Raw genomic sequence first — 24,036 nt, forward strand, 5'->3', positions numbered from 1 at the left:
AGACTGAAACATGCAAGTATTTGCCACTAAAGACTCAGAAATCAGATGTACAGCTCCAGTAAGGGCTCCTCCTTGTTGGGAAATCAAGCACATACGCAAAACACCGCATCTCACCCTTCAGATGTTTGCAAGGGTCGTTTCTGAAACCTTGGCTCTGCAGTCCTCTTTCTGCATTGTGTAGGCGCATGCCCATTTCCTGTGGGAAAAGATTTCTGGGGCACCCAATGTACAAAGTTACCTAATGTCAAGTGAGCTCAGCTCAGTATAGTCTATTCTGAGCAGCAATAAGTCTACGAGGTGGAGAAGGGCCTTTCACTACCCGAGATCCATTTCCACTGACATTGCCAGTGGCTGACCTCAAAACTGTCTACATGCAAAGCGTGTACTCCACTACTGAGACGTGGTCTTCCCGAAGTAGGTTCCCCCGCCCCAGCCTTGTGCAGATGAGAAACAATTGTGTCCTATGAACACGTGGACCGTGAGACTCAGGTGTACACTGGTGGCATGCTCAATGTTCTTCTCAGGCCTTTCTGCATGTAAAACATGTGCTGTACCATTGAGTTGCCCTGACCCTGGATAGCCTGATCTCAGAAGCTTAAGCAGAGTCGACCTTGGTTAGTAATCGGATGGGAGACCTCCAAAGAAGACCAGGGTCGTTATGCAGAGGCAGGCAATGGCAAACCACCTCTGTTAGTCCCCTGCCATGAAAACTCCACCAGGAGTCGCCGTAAGTCAACTATGACTTGAGGGCAGGAATTCATTTTCACCATTGAGTTATGGAACCTCCTCCCAGGCTGCCTCATACCAAGGCATACAGCTAGTCCATCGCATCTGCCTTCTTTGACTGGCAGCTGCTTTCCAAGGTCTCAGGCAAGGATCTTATGCAATCCAATGAAATGCTGTTCTTTTAACTGGAGATGCCAAGCATTGAACTTGCAGGCAAAAATACATGTCCGGGGTTTATGCTAGAGTCCCTCTGAATGGAGAATTTTGGGGTTGTCAGATACACTTTTTGGATAAGAGCCGCTCCGTTTCATGGATTGGCAAGCACAGCTAATCAGTTTCAAGGGGGAACACCTGGCTCGTATCCTCTGCCCTCGCTCAACTTACCACCAGCCCTGGACACTGATTCGACTTTTATTCCAAACAGTCTCCAAAGGCATCAGTGCACATGGACCCTGTTTCATGTTCACAACAACCCCACAAGGTGGGTTAAGCTGCAAGAGTGACGGGCCAAAGGTTACCCGGTGAGCTTCATGGCTGAGTTGGGATTTGAAAATGGGTCTACCCAATCTTAGTCTGGTGCTCTAACCAGTATACCACGCTGGCTCTCTTGCTGCCTCCACTAGATATTTCTGAAGGTGATGCTGATGAAACAGCCGATAGTCACCGTGGCCAGGAAAAATGGTGCCAGGGGACAGACCTCCTCTCTTCAGAGCAGAAGAGAGTTCCATTTGGCAATGGAAGCGGATGAATGTTCAGGAACTCAAGATATTTCCCAGATTTTTCCAGGAGATGGAGAGTCCGACATTCAAAAGCGGAGGATGAACTAGAGAGCAACAGGCCCCTTTCAAACATTTCCAAACAGATGCTTCAGATAACGCCTTCCCCAAACAAATGCTTATTGCTGTTGGAGATGATAAAAATGAAGATTAATGTGTTATTTCAACGACAGAGTGCGGTATAATGGGTTCAGAGCCGCTGGCTCTAGAAATAAGGTTGCCAGATGTCCCTTCTTGCAGCTCATGACAGTTTTGGGGAGGCAGAATGGTGAGCCCTCTCGAAAACTCTCCACTCTGCAAAACAGCTTCAAGATGCTTTGCATGTCCATCTTAGCAACCTTCTCTCCAGACCTGTGGATTCTCTTAACTGCAATAAAACACTTTGTATTTCTTCCATGCAATTATGTGCCAAAATCCCCATATCCTGGATAAATCGCTGAAAAGGAGAAGGTGTTTGCTCCTTGTCATAATTTATTCTGCTTTGCCAGCCACCAGAAGGAGCAGGGAGGGCCATGAAGAACATAGAATCCCCTTACTGCTGCAAGCCAAGTCTAGGCCCAGAACCTCACAATTGCTGATTCCGCACACGTTGGATAATGCACTTTCAATGCACTTTATCAATCGTTTGAGGTGAATTTTTTGTTCTGCACACGAAAAAAATCCATTCCAAATGATCTATAAAGAGGATTGGAAGTGCATTATCCAACGTGTGCAGAATCAGCCATTATATAAACCGATGGACCTAAGAATGAGAACCTTTTTTAGTTTGAACCAGAAACTGAGATTCCCAGATGCCTGGATTCCATAGCACACTCACGAGTCTGCAGAATTCTGACTTGTTAACTCTACCCCTCTCCCATCAGCCCCAGTTCACAAAGTTTCTCCTTGCAAGAGAGAAAGTTACCACCACAAAATCGAGTTGGTCTTTAAGGTGCTCCTGGACCCGAATCTTGCCTCCACCATGAATGAAAGATCTGCCCTATTGCATCTGACCAAGGCCTGTCTCTCTGCCTATATCCTCCCTGCCTAAGGAGACTCCGCTGGAAGAGCCACTTAAGTTGGAAGAAAGTGGCTCATTTTCCAGAATGGAGTGATAGGTTATAGGCCACACTTTGGGATCCCAATTCCAGCAGCAGCCAATCAGATACACCCAAGAACAGGGCATGAAAGCAATGATACGCATTCCCAGGTAACATGGAGAAAAAACTGGAGAAAAAACACGAGGGAGGGGGAAATAGCATTGCACAATACCCCCCCCCCCCCCGCCCCACCAAAACATACATGGATTTCACAGGAACAGTGTTTTGAGAGCAACATTTATCAGCTCCCTCTAGGCTGAATTCATTTCAAAGCAATTTGGAGAGCATGCTAGTAGGAACATGTACCGTAAGCCTTTCCTTTCTGACAGCTTGACAGAAAAAATGCTTTTGCTTCTCGGGCTTGGAGGCCAAGGAAGAACGCAGCCTGTCCTCTTTCAGCCAGCCACTCTCATGTCTGTCTTAGGGTACCCTTCCTCTTGTCCAGAAGATGGTCCCAAACACCGAGGCACTGCCCTCATCCCAAACATGAGGTCTCCTCCACAGCTTCCTGTTCTTAACCTTCTGGGTCCTTCTCTCTTCTCTAACGTGGCTTATTTTGCCACTGCATTGCACAACATTCCATGTGACTGCAGAGAGTGTCATAGCCACACATGAGTGTATCCCGTTGCCTGCTTTTATGCCTTTGCAATGCATCTGATCTCATTAGATCGGGGAAGCTAAGCAGGGTCAGCCTTGGTTAGTGATTGGATGGGAGACCACCGAAGAAGACCAGGCTTGCAGAAGCAGGCAATGGCAAACCACCTCTGTGAGTCTCTAGCCTTGCAAACCCCGGCAAGCGTTGCCTGGTCAGCTGTGACTTGACAGCACTTTCCACCACCAGTGATCGGCTCGGTGGGGGCCCTGCTTGCAAACCTTGGAAAATCAACTCCCAAGAGCATGCTCAATCGCTGGCTACTCTAAACGGTGCCCTTTGACCTTCCTGGGTTATTCATTGTCAGTCCAGACACGCCAGGCATCTCCCCTGGGGACAGCCTTTCATCAACCCAACAAACAAGCTATGATCCTGGTTGGGGGAGTGGGAAGAGAGTTGTTCTGTGTGAATTTCCTCTCCTAACCCATTGGGGGAGTGGGAAGAGAGTTGTTCTGTGTATTTCCTCTCTTAACCCATTTTGTGCAGGTATCCTAAGCCCTGTAGCCCAAGGGTCTTCAAGTTTTCCAGACCCACAGAGTGGCCAGCATGCAACAGAATTCATGCAACCTAGTGATCATATGACAGAAAGAGGAGCGGCCAGAGTTATGACCTCCCTGGTGTCCAGGCCAGGGCCAAAAGAGATGGGGTCAGGAAACACAAGCCAAGCACTAGGAGGGGTAATCGAGTGAGGAACAAGCCAGGGACCTCAGACATGGAGCAATCTTCTCTACTTCTGTTCGCTTCACTTTGCTGTCCTGCTTTTCTCAGCATACATGCAAAGAGAGGCAGGAAGCACCGAACCCATGCTCTCCATACTGCAGGTTCTTCCCAAAAGCAGCAAAAAATGACTCGTGACTCATCTGAGGGTCTCCCTCAGGGTCCCTTCATGGGTCGAAGACTACTGGCCACCATTATCAAACACAAGGGGACACTTACCCACAGCAGGTTCCAATTTTCTCAGTCATGCACGTTTATCCTGCTCTTCCACCAAAATGCTTGCGGGGGGGTTCACGCTCCTGCTTCCCTCCTCCTGCATTTTATTCTTGAAGCCGCCTTGTATGGTAACTTAGGTTGAGAGAATGATTATCCCATGATCCCTTTCCTCCCAAGTGAACTTCATGGACAAAACACTATGCTGTAACATAGTGCTTATGTGGCTGGGCTGTAAATCAGCACTCTGCTGGTTCGAATCCCACCACTTCCCTAATCTCAGCAGGTGGTCTTGGGTAAGCCTCTCCTTTCAACCCCAGCTGTACTGTGGGGATAACAACAACACTGACTTTGTTCACTGCTCTGAGCAGGGCACGAATCTGTCTAGAGGAGTAGTATATAAGCACAGTTATTATTGCAGAGTGAGTGGTTGGGCTGTGAATCAGCACTCTGCTGGTTTGACTCCCACTACTACCATGAGCTCTGCAAGAGGCCTTGGATAAGCCACTCCTGTCAGCCTCAGCTCCCCAGCTGTATTGTGGGGATAATAATAGTACTGACTTTGTTCACCACTCTGAGTGGGGCACTAATCTGTCTAGAAGATCAGTATATGTGCAGTTATTATTATAAAACAGGACTCGAGCACAGATCTTCCCTGCGGCAGCCTTTATACCCTTAGCTGCTGCACCACGCTAGCTTGCTCTTTTAAGACTAAACAGAATGTTGGCAACCAGTAACAATTTTTCTCGTTCTTGTTGTGCCATCAGCAAGCACGCCACCCTCCACGGCACTGTGAGCAACAGCCCGGTTCCTGCCCCAATCTAAATTTGGACGGGGTGCGCCAGCGAGAGCACAGACAACGGGAAGGACACACAAGGATAGTGAAGGATCAAAGGAAGCAGAGGCTGATTTAGGAACCGTATCTTTTTATTGTCTTCCAGGCTGGTGCCGTATAATAGCTAAGCTCGAGAACCCCCTTGTTCAAATCCGGCCTCTGTGGTGAACACAGTGAAAACACAGGCAGCGGGAGGAATGCACAGGGATAACGAAGGAAGGAGAGGCTGATTTAGGAATCGTATATTTGTGTTGTCTTCCGAGCTGGTGCTGTACGACGGCTAAGCTCAAGAACCCCCTTATTCAAATCCAGCCTCCGCAGCGAACACAGTGACCTCAGACAAGCTGTACTCTTTCGAGACCCAGCCAAATGAGCCGCGAGGAGATCAGTGAATGGATCTCCCTGGAGCATATTTCACTGGTAAATGACAGCCAAAAGGGCACCCCACTCTGGACTTGCACTGGGGGTGGGGTGGGGGGTGGAATTAGCCCTTTCCAACCCATGCTATTTTCAGACACTGTCCAGGGACTACTACATATTCCACTCCAGTGGGGCAGATAAAGTACTCTCTGGAGCTACTGAGGCTCAGAAAACAGTAGAGGCCACATCCAAATGACCCCCCACCCCCCCACACACACACTCCATCACTATTAGCTAGTAAGAATGCTTGGAATATCTGTGCAAGGGTCTCCCAGTTTCCCCTCTTGTTTGACTCTGGGCCTCGCATGGGGTCACAATACTAACCTCCCTTTACAGGGTTTTGGTAAGGATGGCTGAAGAAATGTCTGCAGGGCACTTTGGATATAAAAGCTAAATCCCCATCTGCAATACGGGAATGGCCCTGACCTGGATAGCCCAGGCAAGCCGGATCCCGTCAGATCCCGTCAGAAGCTAAGTAGAGTCGGCCTTGGTTAGTAATCGGATGGGAGACCTCCAACAAAGACCAGGGTTGCAGAGGCAGGCAAAGGCAAAACCACCTCTGTTGGTCTCTTGCCATGAAAACCCCAACAGGGATTGCCATAAGTCAGCTATGACTTGATGGCATACTCTATTCCCACCAATATGGTGGGAATAGGTGGCCTTATACAGTCCACACTCTTTCAGCCCCACTCGTGCCCCGAGCAATATGGGGATTGCCCTACAGGGAGGTTGTCATTACATGGTGATGGGCATGGAGCACTGAACACTCAAAGGTACTACGTGAACCATTATCTTGGGGGTCCCTTTTAACGCAATTTCTAAAACATGAATGGCTAAATGCAAAATAATAACAACATTCAATATGTATACTGCCCTTTAGGACAACTTGACGCCCACTCAGAGCGGTTTACAAAGTGTGTTATTATTATCCTCACGACAATCATCCTGTGAGGTGAGTGGGGCTGAGAGAGCTCTGAGAGAGCTGTGACGGACCCAGCTGGCTTCAAGCAGAGGAGCGGGGAATCAAACCCGGCTCTCCAGATTAGAGTCCTGCTGCTCTTAACCACTACATGAAGTGGAAAAGGATGACCTCTTCCCCAACTGTTGCATCTGCCAGGTTTTCAGTGCAATCCTAAACAGGTACTCCAGACTAAGCCCACTGGCTTGGACTGGAGTAACTCTGCTTAAGATGGCACCGTTTGTCCCCTGTGCCATACCAACGGCCCCTGAAGCGCAGGCTGTGGATTTATACCCCTTGCCAGAACAGTCACCGACTGGGAACGCCGTTCGCCGGATAACCTCTGACCCTTCTGCTGGAGGTGCCGTCAGCTAGGCCGGTGCAGATCCTGCCAGCTCCGAAAAGCAGGCCTTTCCTGTTCCAGCTAAGCCCGAGAGCTTCTGTTGGCAGCGGAAAGGATCCCTTAAAGCCACCCTTGTTTTTTCTTGCAAAATTAAAATTAGTCAAGGTTGTCAAGAGCTGGTTGCAGGAATCGACTGGGGGGAGGGCAGGGGAGGGGGGTTCCTGAACAGTAAATAGTGTCTTTTAGTAGGCTTCTCCTCGCCGTAGGGGATATCTCCCTACACTCAGTCCGACTGATCCGCTCCGACTAGAGGCTACTTAAGCAGGAGGGGAAATAAACTCCTGCCTTTGGCATGTGCTGCATTGACCAGCCCAAGGGGAGGCAGTGGCTCCTCTTCTTCCTCCGTTTCTCATGCCGTAGAGTCAGAGAGTGGGAGGCAGCGGCTACTGGCGTGCCACCGGCCACTGTTCACTCACCTCCTTGGGAAAGCGACAGTGGCTGGGAGGAGCAGTGGCAGCTGCCGAGTGGGAGACATCAAAGCACCCAGCGACAGCTGTTACTTGTCCATTCATTGTCGATGAGGACCCAATTGGTCCGAATTGGGGACCCGAAATGCCTTACATCATTCTCCTCTCTTTTATTCTACCCCAGAAGGTACGTTAGGCTGAGAGCCTGTGACTGGTCCAGGGTCACTCAGCGAGCTTCTACAGCAGAGTGAGGATTCGAACCTGGGTCTCTGAGACGTAGTCTGTCATGCTAACCACTACATCACACACCGGCAGATGGGTGAGGAGGAACAACTAGCCGTATCAGCTGCCCTTTTCTTCCTTTCCCTCTCGCATCAGCCCTTGAATTGCAGACTGAAAGGGCTTAAACTAACAAACGCTCCTTTTTATCCCTTGAGCATAGACAAGGTATCTGACTCCTCAGGCTATTTGGGAAAGAAAAATATGCATGCAAACACCCGTTCCATTTAGCATGCACATGTGCGAGCGCACACACAGACGCACACACAAGGTGCTGCCTGGCTCTTCCAGCCTTGTCTCTCCCTCTGCCCAGGACAGAATTCCCACATGTTCTCACCCTTGTAAGTAAGCAGAGATGGAACAGCGCGGGTGGCGACACACCCAGATCCAAGCAGACGCGGCTTTAACCCTACAGTGCAGGAACAGTGTCCTGCCATGCCCTTGAAGATCAGAAAGAGACCGAACTGGATTGGAGCAAGTCTGCTGGTATCTTGGACAGGCGAATCAGAAAGCAGCCGTGGAGCTTCCAGGGTGGCCTGGGGCCAAGTCCTTTCTCGCAGGGGTGTTGCAAAGGTTATAGTGGAGGGACGGCGGGGTGAAAACGTGATCTACAGAGACGGCCTTTGGCTTTGCTCCTCTTCGCCAAAGGCCTTTCAACCAAAGGAGTGCAGCATTGTGCCCTCCATATCTGACGAAGAGAGCTTTGACTCTCGAAAGCTCATACTTTGGAAATCTAGTTGGTCTTTGAAGCGTCATTGGACCTGGATTGTGCCCAAGAGTCTGAGCCACAAATCGGGAAGTTCGTGGTTCAAATCCTATCTCTGTCAGAGGCTCGTTAGGCGGCCTCAGACGAGCCTCTATCAGCTTCACTCCCTTCTGTACTGACAGATTATGGGGGAGACAGACGCCCCAGGCTGGCAGGTGGGAAACGTTGAAAGAGTTCATGGCAAATTCAAACCAGCAACTTTGTGACTCACACCCAAAACTTTTAATCTGCTGATTCAAAATTGTTTTCTCTTGCTTTTCTACTCCTCTGTGGTTTCATGGCTTTATTATTTTCTGTCTTTCACATCTACAAAAATGAAGGTGAGACCCCGTGCGTCACAGCGGTTAGAGCTCAGGATTAAGGAGATCGAGGCTCAAACTCTTGCTCCGCCATAAAACTTTTTGAGGGACCCCAGGCCAGTCTCTGTCTCTCAGCCTAACCTGCCTCACAGGGTTCATGTGTAGTAGAGGTGGGCACGAACTGTGAAAAAAATGAACACTGTGGTTCGTGGTTCGTGCATTTTCACAAACCACGAACTTCCATGAACTGGTGCAAGTTCGAACCAGTTCGTGGTTCATAGTTTGTGGGGTTTAAATGCCCCTTTCCATGCCGCTTTGCAGTGGCACGGAAAGGGGCATTTAAACTCACGGATCAGCTGCTTGTTGGGGAGATCCCCAACAAGCAGCTGATCCATTTAAACAGCGGGGGCTTGGCTGCCCGGCCAGGAAGCTTCCATGAACCGCTGGTTCAGGAACCATGAACCGGGCTGGTTCGTGGTTCTTTTTGGTTCATGTTCCGTTTTGTGCCCACCTCTAGTGTGTAGATAAAAATGACGGCAGGGCCAAGTTTGCTACCCTCATTGCTGCAGAGGGAAGGCCTGATAAAGATGTAATAAATAAAATGGAAAGAGCTGCTGGAAGTGTTCTTTTGACATCTTAAAACTTTGCTTTCCTGGGTGTTCTGTTGAAGCTTTTAAAAAACGGAACAACGGAAGAACAATTAAGCAGAGAGAGACAGAAGAGAACGTGCCTACTTAATTGGGGCCAGTATTCAGCTCTGGAACCAATTCCAGTTGCTGGGTTTTAACCCTCAAATGTGTGTAGCGGGTATAAAATATAAAATATGGGCACTTCTGAACATGCACGGAATGCCTTTCCCCTCCAGGAGGGATTGATCCAGCTTGCTCCTGGCTCAGCCATCAACTGCGTGTGTTTCCAAACCCAGATCTCAGTTTGGAAAGCCTCCCTGGGGTCACACTCGGCCCACCACAAACCCACTTCGAGCCTGGATTGCAAACCAAGCAGTCTCCAAGCAAGGTTGCGCAAATGCGAGGGTCATACGCATTGGGGGAAAGAGGAAAGAAGAGACGAGGAGGGATCCCGTTCAACCTGGGCTCCGATCTGCCCGGGCTCAAAGGTACCTTTTGTTTCTGCCCGGTTTAAGCTGAAGGATGAAGCACTTCCCCAGTTTGGAAATGATCAAAGAACCTCAAGACACAAAGTAATGTCCAGCCCCAAGTCACCACGTTTGGTGGTAGAAAGTACAATCAAGTTGCAGCTGACTTACGGTGACCCCATTGGGGTTTCAGGGCAAGAGACAAACAGAGGTGATTTACCGTCGCCTTCATCTGCATAGCGACCCTGGACTTCCTTGCTGGTCTCCTATCCTTCAAGAACTAACCATGGCTGACCCTGCTTGGCTTCTGAGAGCAGATGAGAGCAGCCTAGCCTGGGAGCTCTCAAAACAACTCAGAATTTGCTTCTTAGCCAGAGGCCAACTGCAAAGAAAGGGGAAGGGAACAGTTCCTCCCTCCCCTTTGGATTCTTCTGGGCCTGTTCCTCTCTCCACCTGTGTGTGATGGTCACTACCCAGTGCTCCTTGCCCTGTTTGCTGCCTGGTTGGTAGGGGAATCAACAGCAATGGCCCCGCCAAGCATTAACCATGGTTGGGGGAAACCGGGTGGACATGACTGTGTGCTTGGAATGATGACAGCAGAAGGGCTACCAGAGGTTGTTGGGCACAGGGCGGTCCAAACAATACCGAGGCTGTGGAGTGAATGAGCTATACTTGGACTCACAATTGCATTTTGGAGGGTGTGATTTCCAAAACCACAACACCAGTTAGAACACCCCAAAAGGAGCAGGTAGTACATCCCGTTGGCTCCCAGTGTGGCAAATGCTCATTTATGCCTTGCTGGGTTGTTTGAATCCGGCTTCTTCCTCAAAGCATAAAGGTGTTCATGTGTGTAGCGGGAGGGCAGCTGCCCTCTTGCAGGTAGAAAAGCAGCTGTGGGGAGGGACTGAGCAGAACCAGGACAACAAAACTGGCTGCAAAGTGAAAGGGCTAACCGTTCCTCTCCCTCCCCTCTTTCACTTCTCCCTTAAAATTTACAGCCTCCAAGAGGCTGCTTTCAGGGTTTTTTTTAAAAGGCAGAAAATACAACGCACATGGCTGCGTGCAAGATGGAGCTTGGCTGGCAGCTTTGACAGAACATTTCCTTCCATGCTACATTTCTCCGAAATGTTGGAGAATGCGAGTTCCAACAGGCTAAAAAAGGCTTTCAAGAGAACGAAGAAGAAGAAATGTGTGTATGTGCGGGGGGGGGGGGGCACCCTCCTGTCATGTGAAACGCTCCCTGAGCTTAATTACTAATCCAGCAAGTTGCTGAAAAAGCAAAGCTCCACCAAGCTGCCTGCAGAGGAACACCAACCCACAGGCCTAAAGTGACAGGCTCAGGGAACGCTCTGCACACCTGGGCACACAGCAAGCAGGAACAGGGCCAAGCGGGAGTGCACACGCACTGCCGGAGACGGACACGTGAGCCACACGGGCCTATCGCGCTGCAACGCATACAGGCCAGTGAGGGGGAAAAAAATGCTACGAGACCAGATGCATTCCAGCGCAGAACCCATGCAAGCTGTTATCTCCCGAAAAAGTTGTCCGACTACACTTTTTGCCCTCTGGCAGTCTCGGCTCGCTTCACTGTGGGGAGGAAAAAAAAACACCTCAGTCTGAAATACTAGAAGGCTGCAGTCTTTGGCACATCAGAACCTGGTGGGTTTTTTTTTTTTAATGAATAAGGTCCCAGGTCCAATCCTGGCACCTCGAGTTTTCAAAGCGCAGCAGAACAAGGGCAGGCCCCGGGCTGAGATCTTGGGCAGTCAGTGCCAATCAGAGAAGATGGCACCGACAGGCTCTCTCAGGACTATATCAAGGCAACTTCCTAAGTTTGAGTCTCACTGATAACGGGGAAGGGACAGTAGCGGAGGACGTGCATTCCATACAGCAGGCCTCCGGTTGAATCCGTCCCGTCATTATTTCAACTCCCCCCGTGGCTCCTAAAGCGGCTTACAACATTGTTCTCTTCTCCTCCATTTCATTGTCACAACCACCTCCCTGTGAGGTATACTTGAACTGAGAGAGAGCAAGTGGCTTAATGTCTCCCAGTGAGCTTGCATGGTAGAGCAGGGATTCGAACCTGGATCCTAGTCACACTAGAACCAGGGCTCATTTCGAGGGGGAATGCACAGGAATGCAGTTCCAGCAGTTTCCCAAAGAGGGCACATGTCAGGTGGCCCCGCCCACCTGCCTCTCGGCCGTTTTGGGCCCATTTCAGCTTGGATTGGGACTGAAACAGCCCGGATCAGGTCTCTGATGGGTGGTAGATCACTCTCCCACTCAGCAGTGGCCAGATCCTGACCATTTTGGGCCCCTTTTTGGCCATTTTCAGTCCCTTTTTGCCATTTTGGGCCCAATTTTGGCCCTGAATGGCCAGGATTGGGTCCAAAACAGCCAGGATAGGTGTGGCACATGCAAATCAGTTATGCTAATGAAACACTTCCGGTAATGGCAAGGGGCGTGGCATATGCTAATGAGTTATGCTAATGAGTTCCTCCAACTCTTTTTCTACGAAATGACCCCTGACTAGAACCATTACATCACCCTGGCTGTCTCCAGGCTGCCGTGCAAAGACTTCTTCAAAAATTTCCAGCGTTAAGAAGTTTTTGCAGGGTAGTTCAGAGAGTTGCCACTAGTAACTGAGCTAGAACCAGCCCATTGGTCCATCTGCGTAAGGCCGATTCATGTGCTCACATGCTGGAGTCCAGAAGTCCACAGAGGGCCAACACCGTTGTCTCTTTGTGTTGAGTTCCTAGGAAGCTAAAGGACTGGAGGAAATGGGGAAAGTGTTCGCATTTTGCGCAATGCTCCCAAGAAGGCTGGAATAGCCCAAGATCAGTCAGTTACTGCTTTGGTATTTCCAGGATCTCTGGCAAAAATGAAGGACCCTCCCCTTAGGTTTTGCTCCCCAGTTAAAAGGTGGTGGTGGTGGTGGCAGGTGTTGCCCAGGGCCCTGAAAAACCCTCAAGCCGTGCCCTGGAAGATTCAGACTGTAGCCATTCATTTGTGTAATGAGGTCAGAGCAGTGTGTTTGAGAGCATATCTGCACCATTGGGAACTGGTGCTCTCTGGGAAGCCCCCAAAGTCATTCTTATCCTCTCAACCAAACCTAAGGTTACAGATCCAGAGGAGTTAGCCTTGTTGGTCTGTAGTTGCAAAATAGTAAAGAATCCAGTAGCACCTTTAAGACTAACCAACTTTACTGAGGCATAAACTTTTGAGAACCACAGCTCTCTTCATCAGATGCATAATAGTAAAGAGTCCAGGAGCACCTTTAAGACTAACCAATTGTATTGTAGCATAAGCTTTCGAGAACCACAGCTCTCTTGCATCTGATGCATAATAGTAAAGAGTCCAGGAGCACCTTTAAGACTAACCAACTTTATTGTAGCATAAGCTTTTAAGAACCACAGCTCTCTTCATCAGATGCATAATAGAAGAGTTCAGTACCACCTTTAAGACTAACCAACTTTATTGAGGCATAAACTTTTGAGAACCACAGCTCTCTTCGTCACATGCATAATAGCAAAGAGTCCAGGAGCACCTTTAAGACTAACCAACTTTATTGTAGCACAAGCTTTCAAGAACCACAGCTGTCTTCATCAGATGCATAATAGTAAAGAGTCCAGGAGCACCTTTAAGACTAACCAACTTTATAGTAGCATAAGCTTTTGAGAACCACAGCTCTCTTCATCAGATGCATCTGACAAAGATAGCTGTGGTTCTCAAAAGCTTATGCTACAATAAAGTTGGTTAGTCTTAAAAGTGCAACCTAACCTAAATGAGCTAGTACCTGGCACATCAGTCTGAAGGTGGTGGGGAAAAACAGACAGGATAATGTACTACTTTTTATCCAAACAAGGCAGTATTGCAAAGATGGATGTCTTAATAGCCGTATTCCAATTTACTCTCTAATCTCCAGTCCAAGCAAGTTTGTTAATGATAGGATGTTTTGGAAGTCTTTCATTCATAGGGTCGCCATAGGTCAAAGGCGACTTGACGGCACATTACACAATACTCCAGTCAGGGGGATTGGATATATATTGGCCTGTACAAACCCACAGGCCAAACCACAAATAGATATTTATTTTAGACTATTTCTATGCCACTTCTCCACAGAGTCTACTCAATTAAATTGCATTTATATATAGTTGCATAATTCTTTTCCTTGATGGTTTCAGTTTTGTTTTTTGTTATTAACAAAGATCACCCAACATCTCGAGGGGAGAAACTGCCAAGAATATGTGTACCTGAGAAAAATCCTTTCAGCCCCCCCTTCCTCTGCAAATTGCCTTCCCCCAAATGTAGGGAGAAAGTTGCACTCATTCATTCTCCCCTAACCATCCTCATCTCGAGATTTAGGCCGTCGTCACACGGGCTTTTTTTTAGCGCTAAAATGGCGCTATTTCCCGGCAAACACCCACCTTATTCCAACACTGATGCGATTTCCTCATTGCTGTTTTTTGCTTGATAGTCGCGCTATTTTGCGCCTCAGTGTGAAGGCCTCACATCGATGTATTTCGCCTCGCAACGCCCTATGCCCTCCCTTCAATCCCAGAATCCATTTCTTCCTGCGACTCCCCTTTTTTAAATTTTATTATGTCCTTATAACGCCATAACGCCATAACACAATGCAAACTTTCTGCTGAAGTAAAAATGTCTCAATCGCCATGGCAGAGTCTTCAGCGATGGGGATCACGTCAGACAGGGAGTTTTCTGCGGGCAAAGGGCTATTTATATAATTTCAAAGTTGGAAAAACAAAAGGGTCGTAATGTTTTGCTCTAACGGAATGTTTATATGCTGTTATTCCGTTATAGCGGAATTAAACGCCAGAATAATAAAAAAAAGGGGGGGAGGAGCTGCTTCTGCGCGGTTAGAGAGAATAGAACAGAGTGCTTCGGTGTGGACAGCTGGTGGCGCGAAGAGCCGTTAGGTGACCCAAAGAAACGTTACTGTGCCAATAACAGGTAGGACGCTATATGCTGTAAATTTAACGGAAGAGATGCCCGTGTGACGACGGCCTTAATCTCTCCAAGCTGTTCATCCTTTAAAAACAAACCAGAGGGAAAGAATTATACACAGAGCAGAGTTTGATCTTGTCTTCTTCACAGACAGCTGGGCCTGGAAGGAGTTGTGATCCGGGAAGTTTCCAGTTCAGTTCTCAATCATGAACTCTCTAGGTGGCCTCACACAACTCAGTCTCAGCCTCACCCCCTCCCTCCCCAATCCTACGATAAAGGGATAATCATACCGGTCTACCTTATATGGCTGTTGTAAGTATTCCAACAAGATAACCATGTTTCAAAGTGCACTGAACGCTGCGTGCGCTACACAGACTCTATCGCTATCACTATTAGATTGATTGCAGCAAAGATTCCAGAGTTATGGAGCGGGAAGTAATGAGTGCCTCTGAGCGTATGCAATGCGCTCACCAATCTGTAATCAGAGGGCAGGGGCAGTAAATTTTGAGGGGACATGGAACAGATGGGAGTCTCGGTGCCCCCTATGCATTAATTACTCGCTTGCCACAGGGTGCAACTCAAAAGCAGGCGCAGAAAGGTTCCCAGGGACTAGAAGCATGAAACTGCATCACAGCAAAGGGTGTTTTATCTTGACCTGCTCCGTCTCCAGGGTGGCCTAAGGATGCCTTCCTCCTTTCCCCTCCACAAAAGTGCAAACGCCAGACCGATCCCCCTCCCGAACAGGCTCACCCTTTGCCCCCCACCCCAACAAGCCCCACCCTTGCCTCTACAGAGACCTGTCAGAATCAGGAATGAGCCGGCGAAGGGTGCCCGGGGCACATTTCCTCCAAGCATGCACCCAGAACAAGTTGCAACACTGACACACTCGACTCCAGTAATGCAGTTGGTATGTAGCGCCCCCCCTCACCCACCCCCACGGCTGGAGCTCATCCAAGTTAGGCACTGTAAATCTAATTGCAGTGTAAATGCAGCTCATTTAATAGGATCCCACCCCGTTGGCAGGGGGAGAGAAAACGGTCTCTCTCTCTCTCTCTCTCTCTCTCTCTCTCTCTCTCTCTCTCTCTCTCTCTCTCTCGGCTCTGTAGTCCTCCCCTTATCTTGTTTTTGAAAAAAGATACTCATCACAGCGGCTGCACTTAAGGGCTATTTGCATTCATTACAGCAGAGCTCCCCGCCCCCCCCTTTCCAGCAGATAACATCCTCCCTCCCTGCACAGCTGCAACTCCCCCCCCCACTCTGTATTTCCAATTTCCAGCTGGATAAAAAGAATCCGCCAAGAGTTCTTTGCTCTACAGGAAAAGCATCATGCTGCTAAATAAGCATTGCAACCCCCCCCCCCCCAGTTCCCAGCCGCGCTGAAGGACAAACTCAAAGCAGCCTGAATGGAGAAATGATTGCACTTATTTTGGGAAAATCCTGATTTTGGGGGGTGGGGAGGGTACTGGTGGAAGGATATCAAAAGACAACTGGGTTAAAAAGCCCCACGGCCAACACAACCTACACTTTGCAGCCGGGTGCAACAATGACGATGGGTAAATAGAACCTCCCTGTGCAGAGGCAGTGTACCTCTGAATGACAGACGCTGCAGAGGGGAAGCTTTAGGTCTCTGTGACCCGCCCTGAGAAACAGAACCCTGAGCCAGAGAGTCCAGAGTCCAGTAGCACCTTTAAGACTAACCCACTTTATTGTAGCATAAGCTTTCGAGAACCACAGCTCTCTGCGTCAGAACCACAGCTGTCTTCATCAGAGGCATCTGATGAAGAGAGCTGTGGTTCTTGAAAGCTTATGCTACAATAAAATTGGTTAGTCTTAAAGGTGCTCCTGGACTCTTTACTATTTTGCAACTACAGACTAACACGGCTAACTCCTCTGGATCCTGAGCCAGATGAATCTTTGGTCTGAGTCAGTAGGGATTTGTTTTAACAGAGCCATCATGCTGTCGTTTCAGGTGGATAGCCGTGTTGGTCTGTCGTAGAAAAGCAAGATTCGGGTCTAGTAGGACCTTAAAGACCAACGAGATTTCCAGGGTATGAACTTTTGAGAGGCAGCGCTCCCTTTGTCAGATACGAGGAGTGGAGCTCTGACCCTCGAAAATTCACAGCGTGGTATAGCGGTTGGATTAGGATCTGGGAAACCAAGGCTCGACCGATCGCAGAGAAAAGTGGGGTATAAATGAAGTAGATAAATCAGGTTCCTAGCAGTTTCAACAACAACATGACCCATGGCAATGTAGTGGTTAGGGAAACCTGGGATCTCCTGTTGGCCCTCTGCCAAGGACCTCACTGACGGACCTTAGGCCAGTCACTTAGCTGTCATTCAGTAGCGACGATACTTATCATTTATACAACCTTTTCGGTATCCGAAGTGTTTTGCACGCATTTCCTTGCCATAATCTTTACAACAGCCCAGTGAGGGAGACCAGTACTATCCAATATTGGGGACAGGACTCTCAGGAGATAGTTTGCCTAAAGCAACCTGGCAACTTTATGGCAGCAGTGGGATTTGAGCAAGGGGACTTCCCTGGATCAGGGCTCATTTGCTTAGCCACCATATAGCACCAGCTCCCTAAGTGGCACCCTATTCCCACCTCTCAGGCTTGTTGTAAGGATAACACTGAAGGACAGCAGAACGACGCATATCCGCCCTGAACTCTCTGGAGGTAAAAAGAGATTACTCCAAAATAATTATCAAACCTCTTGAGTCTGATTCTCAACTGTATCTTTTTACTTCATTTATGCACCGCCGTTCTACCTAAGTTGCTGACATCATTCTCCCCTCCTCCATTTTATCCTCACAGCAACCCTGTGAGGTAGGTTAGGTTTAGAGTTTTTTGTGACAGGCCCACAGTCACCCAGCAAGCTTCTACGGCAGAGTGGAGAGCCAAACCCGGGCCTCCCAGATCCTACTCCAGCTCTCGAACCTTCACACCTCAATGGCTCTCACAACAACAACAACAACAACAACAACAACAACAACAACAACAACAACAACAACAACAACAACAACAACAACAACAACAGCACTTATATGCTGCTCTTCTAGACAGATTAGTGCCTCACCCAGAGTAGTGAACAAAGTCAGTGTTATCATTATCCCCACAATACAGCAGGGGAGCTGTGGGTGAGACGAGCGACTTACCCACCTACTGAGCTCATGGCAGTGGTGGGATTCGAACCAGCAGAGTGCTGATTCGCAGACGAACCACTTAACTAATCTGCTACAGCCGCTGGGATGCACGTGAGAGTGGATCGGTCCATTAACTGTCTGGGAATATATCTGGTGGGCTGCTGGCAATCCAGGAATAAGCAGAGCTCAGCGGAACTGGTAGCTCTGCAGGGGCTGCCTGGCCCACAGCCAACGAGCAGTGACCACTATAGTCAAAGGCATGCCGATACCTTCCGTATCACCACCAATCAGTCCTCAGCCGAGCAGCCCCTGCAAGGCACCACTTAACTAAGACCCAGCCGGTGGCAGCAACAGAAATACACCCACCCGTCACCTTCTCCTGAGCTGGAGTCAAGCTGGGCCTCTTTAGCACAGCTTGCTGCCAGGCTGTGTTGACAATCTGGCCCTGGCTACATCTCTTCAGATCACGGATGGAGACTCACGTGACTTGAATGCTCCTCCATAGGAAAAACATCCCTGCGTGTAGAAAATCAGCACATCTAGCTAGGCCAGAACACACCCTCCTGGTGTTCTAGTTTTCTACATGCAGGGATGTTTTGTAAAGAAGAGCGCTCAGTCACATGAGCCCCCACTGGAAGGGGTATAGCCTAGACACAAGTTGACCTCTTCAGTAGGAATGAGGGTTCGGTCTAGCCCACACCTGGAATTTGATTCCAGATGTGCACTAGACAGCCTTCCTCGATTGGACCAAATATTCATCCACTGTAGCCTCCTGTTCACTGTAAAAGCCAATGGACCCAAGGCAGCCTACAACCAGGGGCACAGCCTGTAGCCTCCCTGAATTCAGAGGTATAGTGTTTCTGAATATGGAGGTTCCATTTAACTGTTTCATCTGACAGCCACTGAAGGATCTCTCTTCCTTCATGAAATCTTGCTCCTTATCTAGAATGCCCTCTCTGATTGCTCACATCAGCAAGGGAGAACACAAACCACTGGTTCCCCTTTCCTACCACACACAGCCACTCTGCAGGCTTACCAGAGAAATAGTGCCAAGACTGTACTTGAATATGCGCCGAAGCCAAGACTGCTCCTGTGTAGGTAGTAGATTTCTTCTTTATAAAAGGTTATGAGTTCATTTATTAGTAAGATTGGCAGTGGTAGGAGGCAGATCCAAAGCTCTCCTGCCGGCCGCTTGCTAGAACAGCCATCCTCTTATAAGCAGAACTAACGGGGCAAAGGTCGCTGGAAAGGATCACCCATCTAAATTCATTACACTGGAAATTCATTTTTTTTTAAAGAGTTCATTTCATTGTTTCGCAATCATAGCCAACTCATCTGTCATTCACAAAGGCACTGAGCCTCTGCGCATGATCATCATTTCGGATTGTTCTAATAAAACGGATGTTTTAAAAAACATTTCACAACATCTTTGAGCGAGATTGCATTTGAGAAACTGGAGTACCTCACTGTGTAGCGCTGTACCGGCAATTGCTCACCTGCACATATAAGATCATCACTTGACATGTGCCACGCACCATGTTTAAGCCATGAAACACGTGTGGGAACTTGCCCGAGATGGTGTTAGGGTGAAAAGTAGCAACCGATTTACTCAAAGCATTCATCTCCCAGATCTATGGAACAGTTCCTGCACCTTTCATTAGGAATTCCTCACTCTCGCCACCTCCCCTCCAAAAAAACCCGATAGCTCAACACCCCAAAACGCTTATCAGTCCCCGATTCCTGATGCTCTCTTGCACAGGCATGCAAACCCAGCCAGCAAACGATAGTTTCCATCATTTTTGAAGTGGTGAGTTGGTGCTGGTAAGAATGAAAGGTGTGTGTGTGGGTGGGGGAACTAAACTTGCAAGAAGAATCCACAAGATTGTACAAAGTGACACAAATCAGCGGCTAGCTGCGCATACCACAACCATTCTTTCTCTCTTCTTTTTCTCTAAATACAAGATTTAACCCAACAGGGGTCTGACTACAGCACACACAAACACACATGGCAAAATCTTTTCCCCGCCCCTAGGGGAAGGGTAGCTTAGGATATGGGTGATTTATTATTATTATTATCATTATCATCATCATCATCATCATCATCATCATCATTATTGATTAAATTTATAGCCTGCCCTCCCCACAAACGGGCTCAGGACAGGTTACTGCAATAAATAGGAATACAAAAGATAAAAACACTAGAGAGAGAAAATGCAGCAGTGGGGAAGGAGACACTTAACCCTATTCTTTGCCAAAGACTTCTTCGTTCTAAGAGCGTGATCTTGAACAGACACACACTCTTCTAAGTCCTCTCAAGTCAAAAGGCTTAGAAGGGCGTCATTTTGTTGAGGATGGCAACATAAAACTATCTCACACACAGCAGCTTCATCCCCTTGTGTCGTTTCAAACACACGTCTGGGAAGGCAAATATGTATTTGGAACCCCGGAACAGGAAAAATTAAAGGTGATTTTCTGAAAACAAAATTCTACATTCTGTGATAAATTCCTTGAGTGGGATGAGGTTTGCACTTGCGCATAACTGCACGCCCGTGTGCACGCATGCACACACACAGCCCTTCCTCTAGTCACCCCACAAATATAAAGCAGCATATGTCTTTAATTTGACCATTGCCGAGGCACTTCCAAGTCAAGTGGGTGACTGAGAGTTGACTAGATAGAGAAATGTCTGCAGAGACCATTTGGATAGCACCTTAGACGGGTAGCAATTACTGCAAAGGGAGAAAGCACCTAATCTCATGGCTAAGTGTCTTCTAGCAATAGCATGGGAAAGACAAGCAAAAGGGCATTATGTGGCATGTGTGTGTTAACAGTCCCTCTCCTTGCTTTGTCAAAAGTCAGCTGAGTAGTAGATGCAGAAACTGTCTACAACCAAAGCTTCTTGAGAATGCAACAGCCTGGAAGTCAATTTGACCCGTTCCCACCCAACCTAAGAATATTAATCCAATGCAATGCTGCTAACCAACTTGATTTAAAAAGGCCAAGGGAAAGAAGGCCACGGGGTCTCAAGCCTTGATGTGACCTTCCAAATGTGCTATTTCCAGTTCAGTCTTGCACCTCAACCTATGTCCGGACCAAAAAAAAAAAAGGATATTTAACTGAAATCCAGTCTATGGAGATGGGCGCTGTCCAAGTTCTATACAATTTCTGACCATTGGCACCTGATTTTGCGGGAATTTGCTTCTAACACAGGGTCCAAGTAAAAATGGCAACACCGAGCATCACAGGTGTGACATGGCCTTGCAAAACTGTAACAAGGGATAACAGTTGGATAGGAGTGGCTAACTGTGCAAGAGGGAGTATCTCAAGCATTTTCTACATAATTTGGAGCATAGAACTGAAGTGGCAGCATGCCCATATACACCTTGGTCACTGTTTCCCTCTATCCTTAATTCCCCCAAACGTGAACTGCTCAGAGGCCCATCAGCCAAAGGAGATCATGTTCACAAACACAAAGCGTACCAAAGCAACTCCCCCCGCCTCGCCCTGAACATACTTGGCAGCCCCAAGAGATGTGAGCAAATAGCAGCGCATAGGATCCTAATAACGAACAATATCTACAAAATCTGAAGTGCTGTGAGTGGTTACGAGGCCTGGAGCATTTGAGGTAGCATGCCCCAGCCATGGAACTCCCTCTCCAAGGAGGGCTTGCTTGAAAGTAAAAGCCCCCTCCATAGACCTTTAGCAGAACTGATATTAAACTAGAAGCGTACATTTTTCATCTGTGACATTTTCTGGATTCCTATGGTGGAGTTAATTGTTTTTGCTTACGTTGCTCGAAAAGTAATAATAAAATGATGCAAACTGCAGAACTAAAGTTTCTAAAACTGAATAAAGGCTTACTCAGCTGCAAAGCTCTCGGACATGGGGAGAGTAGGCAGCTGCTCGCCTTTAGCACAATCTACATCACAGGGCTATTGCAAAAATAAAATTGGAAGAGGGACTTCCACGCACACAGCACCCCCGAGTTTCTTGGAGGAAAGGCAAGGTTTTAAAACATCCAGTTAATACAGTAAATTAAAAACTTGTTTTTAAAAGTGAAATTAGTAGCAGCGGGGCCTTAATTTCTTTTCTTTTAAAAAACCAGTTTGTGCTGCAATTGTATCCTGCAACCTGTTCCAAAAACGTGTGTGTTGCATTTCTCGCCCGCTGTCCTTCCAAGGAAATCAGGATGGTTATCCCCAGGGCTACTTCCTAATGCTCACAACAATCCTGCAAGGCAGAGCAAGCTAAAAAAAAACTAGCAACTCTTTTAAGTTTGACACAACAGTCTTGCAAGGCAGACCAGGCTAAAAATCTAGCAGCTCTTCTAAACTCAACACAACATATGTGTCACACACTGTTGTTAGAACAGGGGGGGAATGTTGCTGAGACCCCAGATGCAGGGCCTCATTGTCACAGCACAACCCTAGAAATGCCATCCAAAGAACCAAACCCCACAAGCCGGAGTTTGGAGGGACCTTAGAAGATGCACGGATTTATTCTGCTAAAAATCCCTGGCTCTTAAAACTATTCGCCTGTAAGTTAACAGGCTTCAATCCTAAACGCGCTTCATTTGGAGGAAGTCCCATTGAATAAAGCAGGGTCGACGGCTGACTTAACAGCGCAACCTCGTTTGCTCGGGAGTAAGCCTCCCCTGAATCGACCCGAATACACCCGTTGGGTTAGGTCTGTTCTCCAAAAGCGCCTTCTAAATGCATCAGAAGGAGGCAGCTTGGACTTAAAGCAAATACCCCGGAAACCGAGTCGGTTTTTAAGGTTCCGCTGGACCCGAATCTTGCTCCAAAAGCGCCTAGAACCACATCGCAGTCTCGCCCCTGAAACGACCAGTGCAGTCCTACGCAGAGTTGCTCCCGTCTACGCCCAGCGAGTTTCGACGGGCGCGATTCTGCATAGGATGGCACTGAACGGCTGGGCTCGGAGGCGGGTCTACTCGGGAGTAAGCCCCAGCGGAGGCTCGGAAAGAGGTTTCCAGGACGCCAGCAGGGGGACCGCTCCGTCGCGGGAAGTTGGAGCGGAAAGGAGGGAGGTGGGCCGGTAAGTGGGGCGCCCCCGCGGGCTCGCCGCGCTGCCTCGAGGGGCCGAGCCTGCAGCCCCCGCCGCCCGCCGCCCCTGCCAGGGCCAGGTGAGGCGCGACCAGAGGAAGCGCGATCCCGGGCCGAGTTGCCCCGGCGGAGCTTAGACGGGAGCGGCTCTGCCAGGGACTGCACCGAGCGCAGCCTCGCCAGCCCCGTGCGCCGCCGCCGCCGCCGCCGCCACCTGCTGCAGGCGCGGGCGGCGGCAGAGGCGCCCCGGCCCCGGCTCGACGCCCCTCCCGCCCCGCCGCGGCGCCCGCACTCACAGCCAGTTGCTGGCGTTGGCCGAGAAGGCGGCCAGGATGAGCAGCAGCAGCGAGCGCAGGAAGTAGCGCGGGCTCATCCTGGACGGCGCGGCCGGAGCCTCCCGGGGAGCCGGCCGGCGGGCCCGCCCGGGCCCCGGCCCGGCCCCGGCTCAGGTGCCGCCGCCGCCGCCGCCGCCGCCGCTCCGACGGGCAGGGCGCAGGCGGGCCGAGGCGCCGGCAGCAGCTGCTCGGCCGGACTGTCAGCGCGGCCGGGCGCTCCCGGGATGGAGCGGCGGGCGGGCGGGGCGCGGCCCCAGGGGGCGGCTCTCGGGGCGGGCCGGGGACACCCCCGAGGCGGAGCGCGGCGCCCTGGAGCCGCCTCGCGGCGCCCGCCCCGCCGCCGGCCTGGGTGCGCCGCGGCTGGCGGGCTTACTCGCGAGCAGCCAGCCGGGCCTCCCTCCCGCGCGGGAGCCCGCCGCTGGGGCTGCCCCACGCGCGCGACTCCCGCGGCTGACTCTCGAGGTGCTTGCGCGGAAAGCCTCGCCGGGGGGGGGGCGCAGCGGGCATCGAGGTGCGTCTAGCCCGAGTCTGAGACCTGGCAGCCCCCCTTGGTGAGGCTGCCGCCGTGGGCGTGCTTACTCGAGAGTAAGCCCTGGTAAGCTCGAGTCGGGTTGGGTCCAGGAGCGCCTTAGAGAGCGACTAGATTCCAGAGCATGAGCTTTCGAGAGTCAAAATTCCCTTGGTCAGACTCTCTAAGGCGCAGGACTTGAATCTTGCTCTTTTGTGTAGAACAGCCCTGACCTGGATAGGCCAGGTGAACCTCGTCAGATCTCAGCAGCTAAGCAGGGTCGGCCCTGGTTAGTAATTGGATGGGAGACCTCCCAGGAAGGCCAGGGTTGCAGAGGCAGGCAAGGGCAACCCACCTCTGTTAGCCAGGAAAACCCTGCCAGGGGTGGCCGT

The 24,036-nt window shown here is 49.7% G+C and overlaps 1 protein-coding gene across 1 annotated transcript in view; it reads right to left on the reverse strand.

The window, feature by feature from the left end:
• WNT4 (Wnt family member 4) overlaps window positions 1–23,345 on the reverse strand; it is a 36,210-nt gene extending 12,865 nt beyond the window's left edge. The window contains exon 1 of the mRNA XM_055001698.1: window positions 23,098–23,345. Within this exon, the coding sequence (XP_054857673.1) occupies window positions 23,098–23,174 (77 nt within the window). The 5' untranslated portion in view covers window positions 23,175–23,345. The remainder of the gene's footprint in view (window positions 1–23,097) is intronic.
• Window positions 23,346–24,036: the final 691 nt, after the last annotated feature.

This window comes from Eublepharis macularius, chromosome 17 (genome assembly GCF_028583425.1).
Source record: "Eublepharis macularius isolate TG4126 chromosome 17, MPM_Emac_v1.0, whole genome shotgun sequence".
In the NCBI taxonomy this organism is placed as follows: Eukaryota; Metazoa; Chordata; class Lepidosauria; order Squamata; family Eublepharidae; genus Eublepharis; species Eublepharis macularius.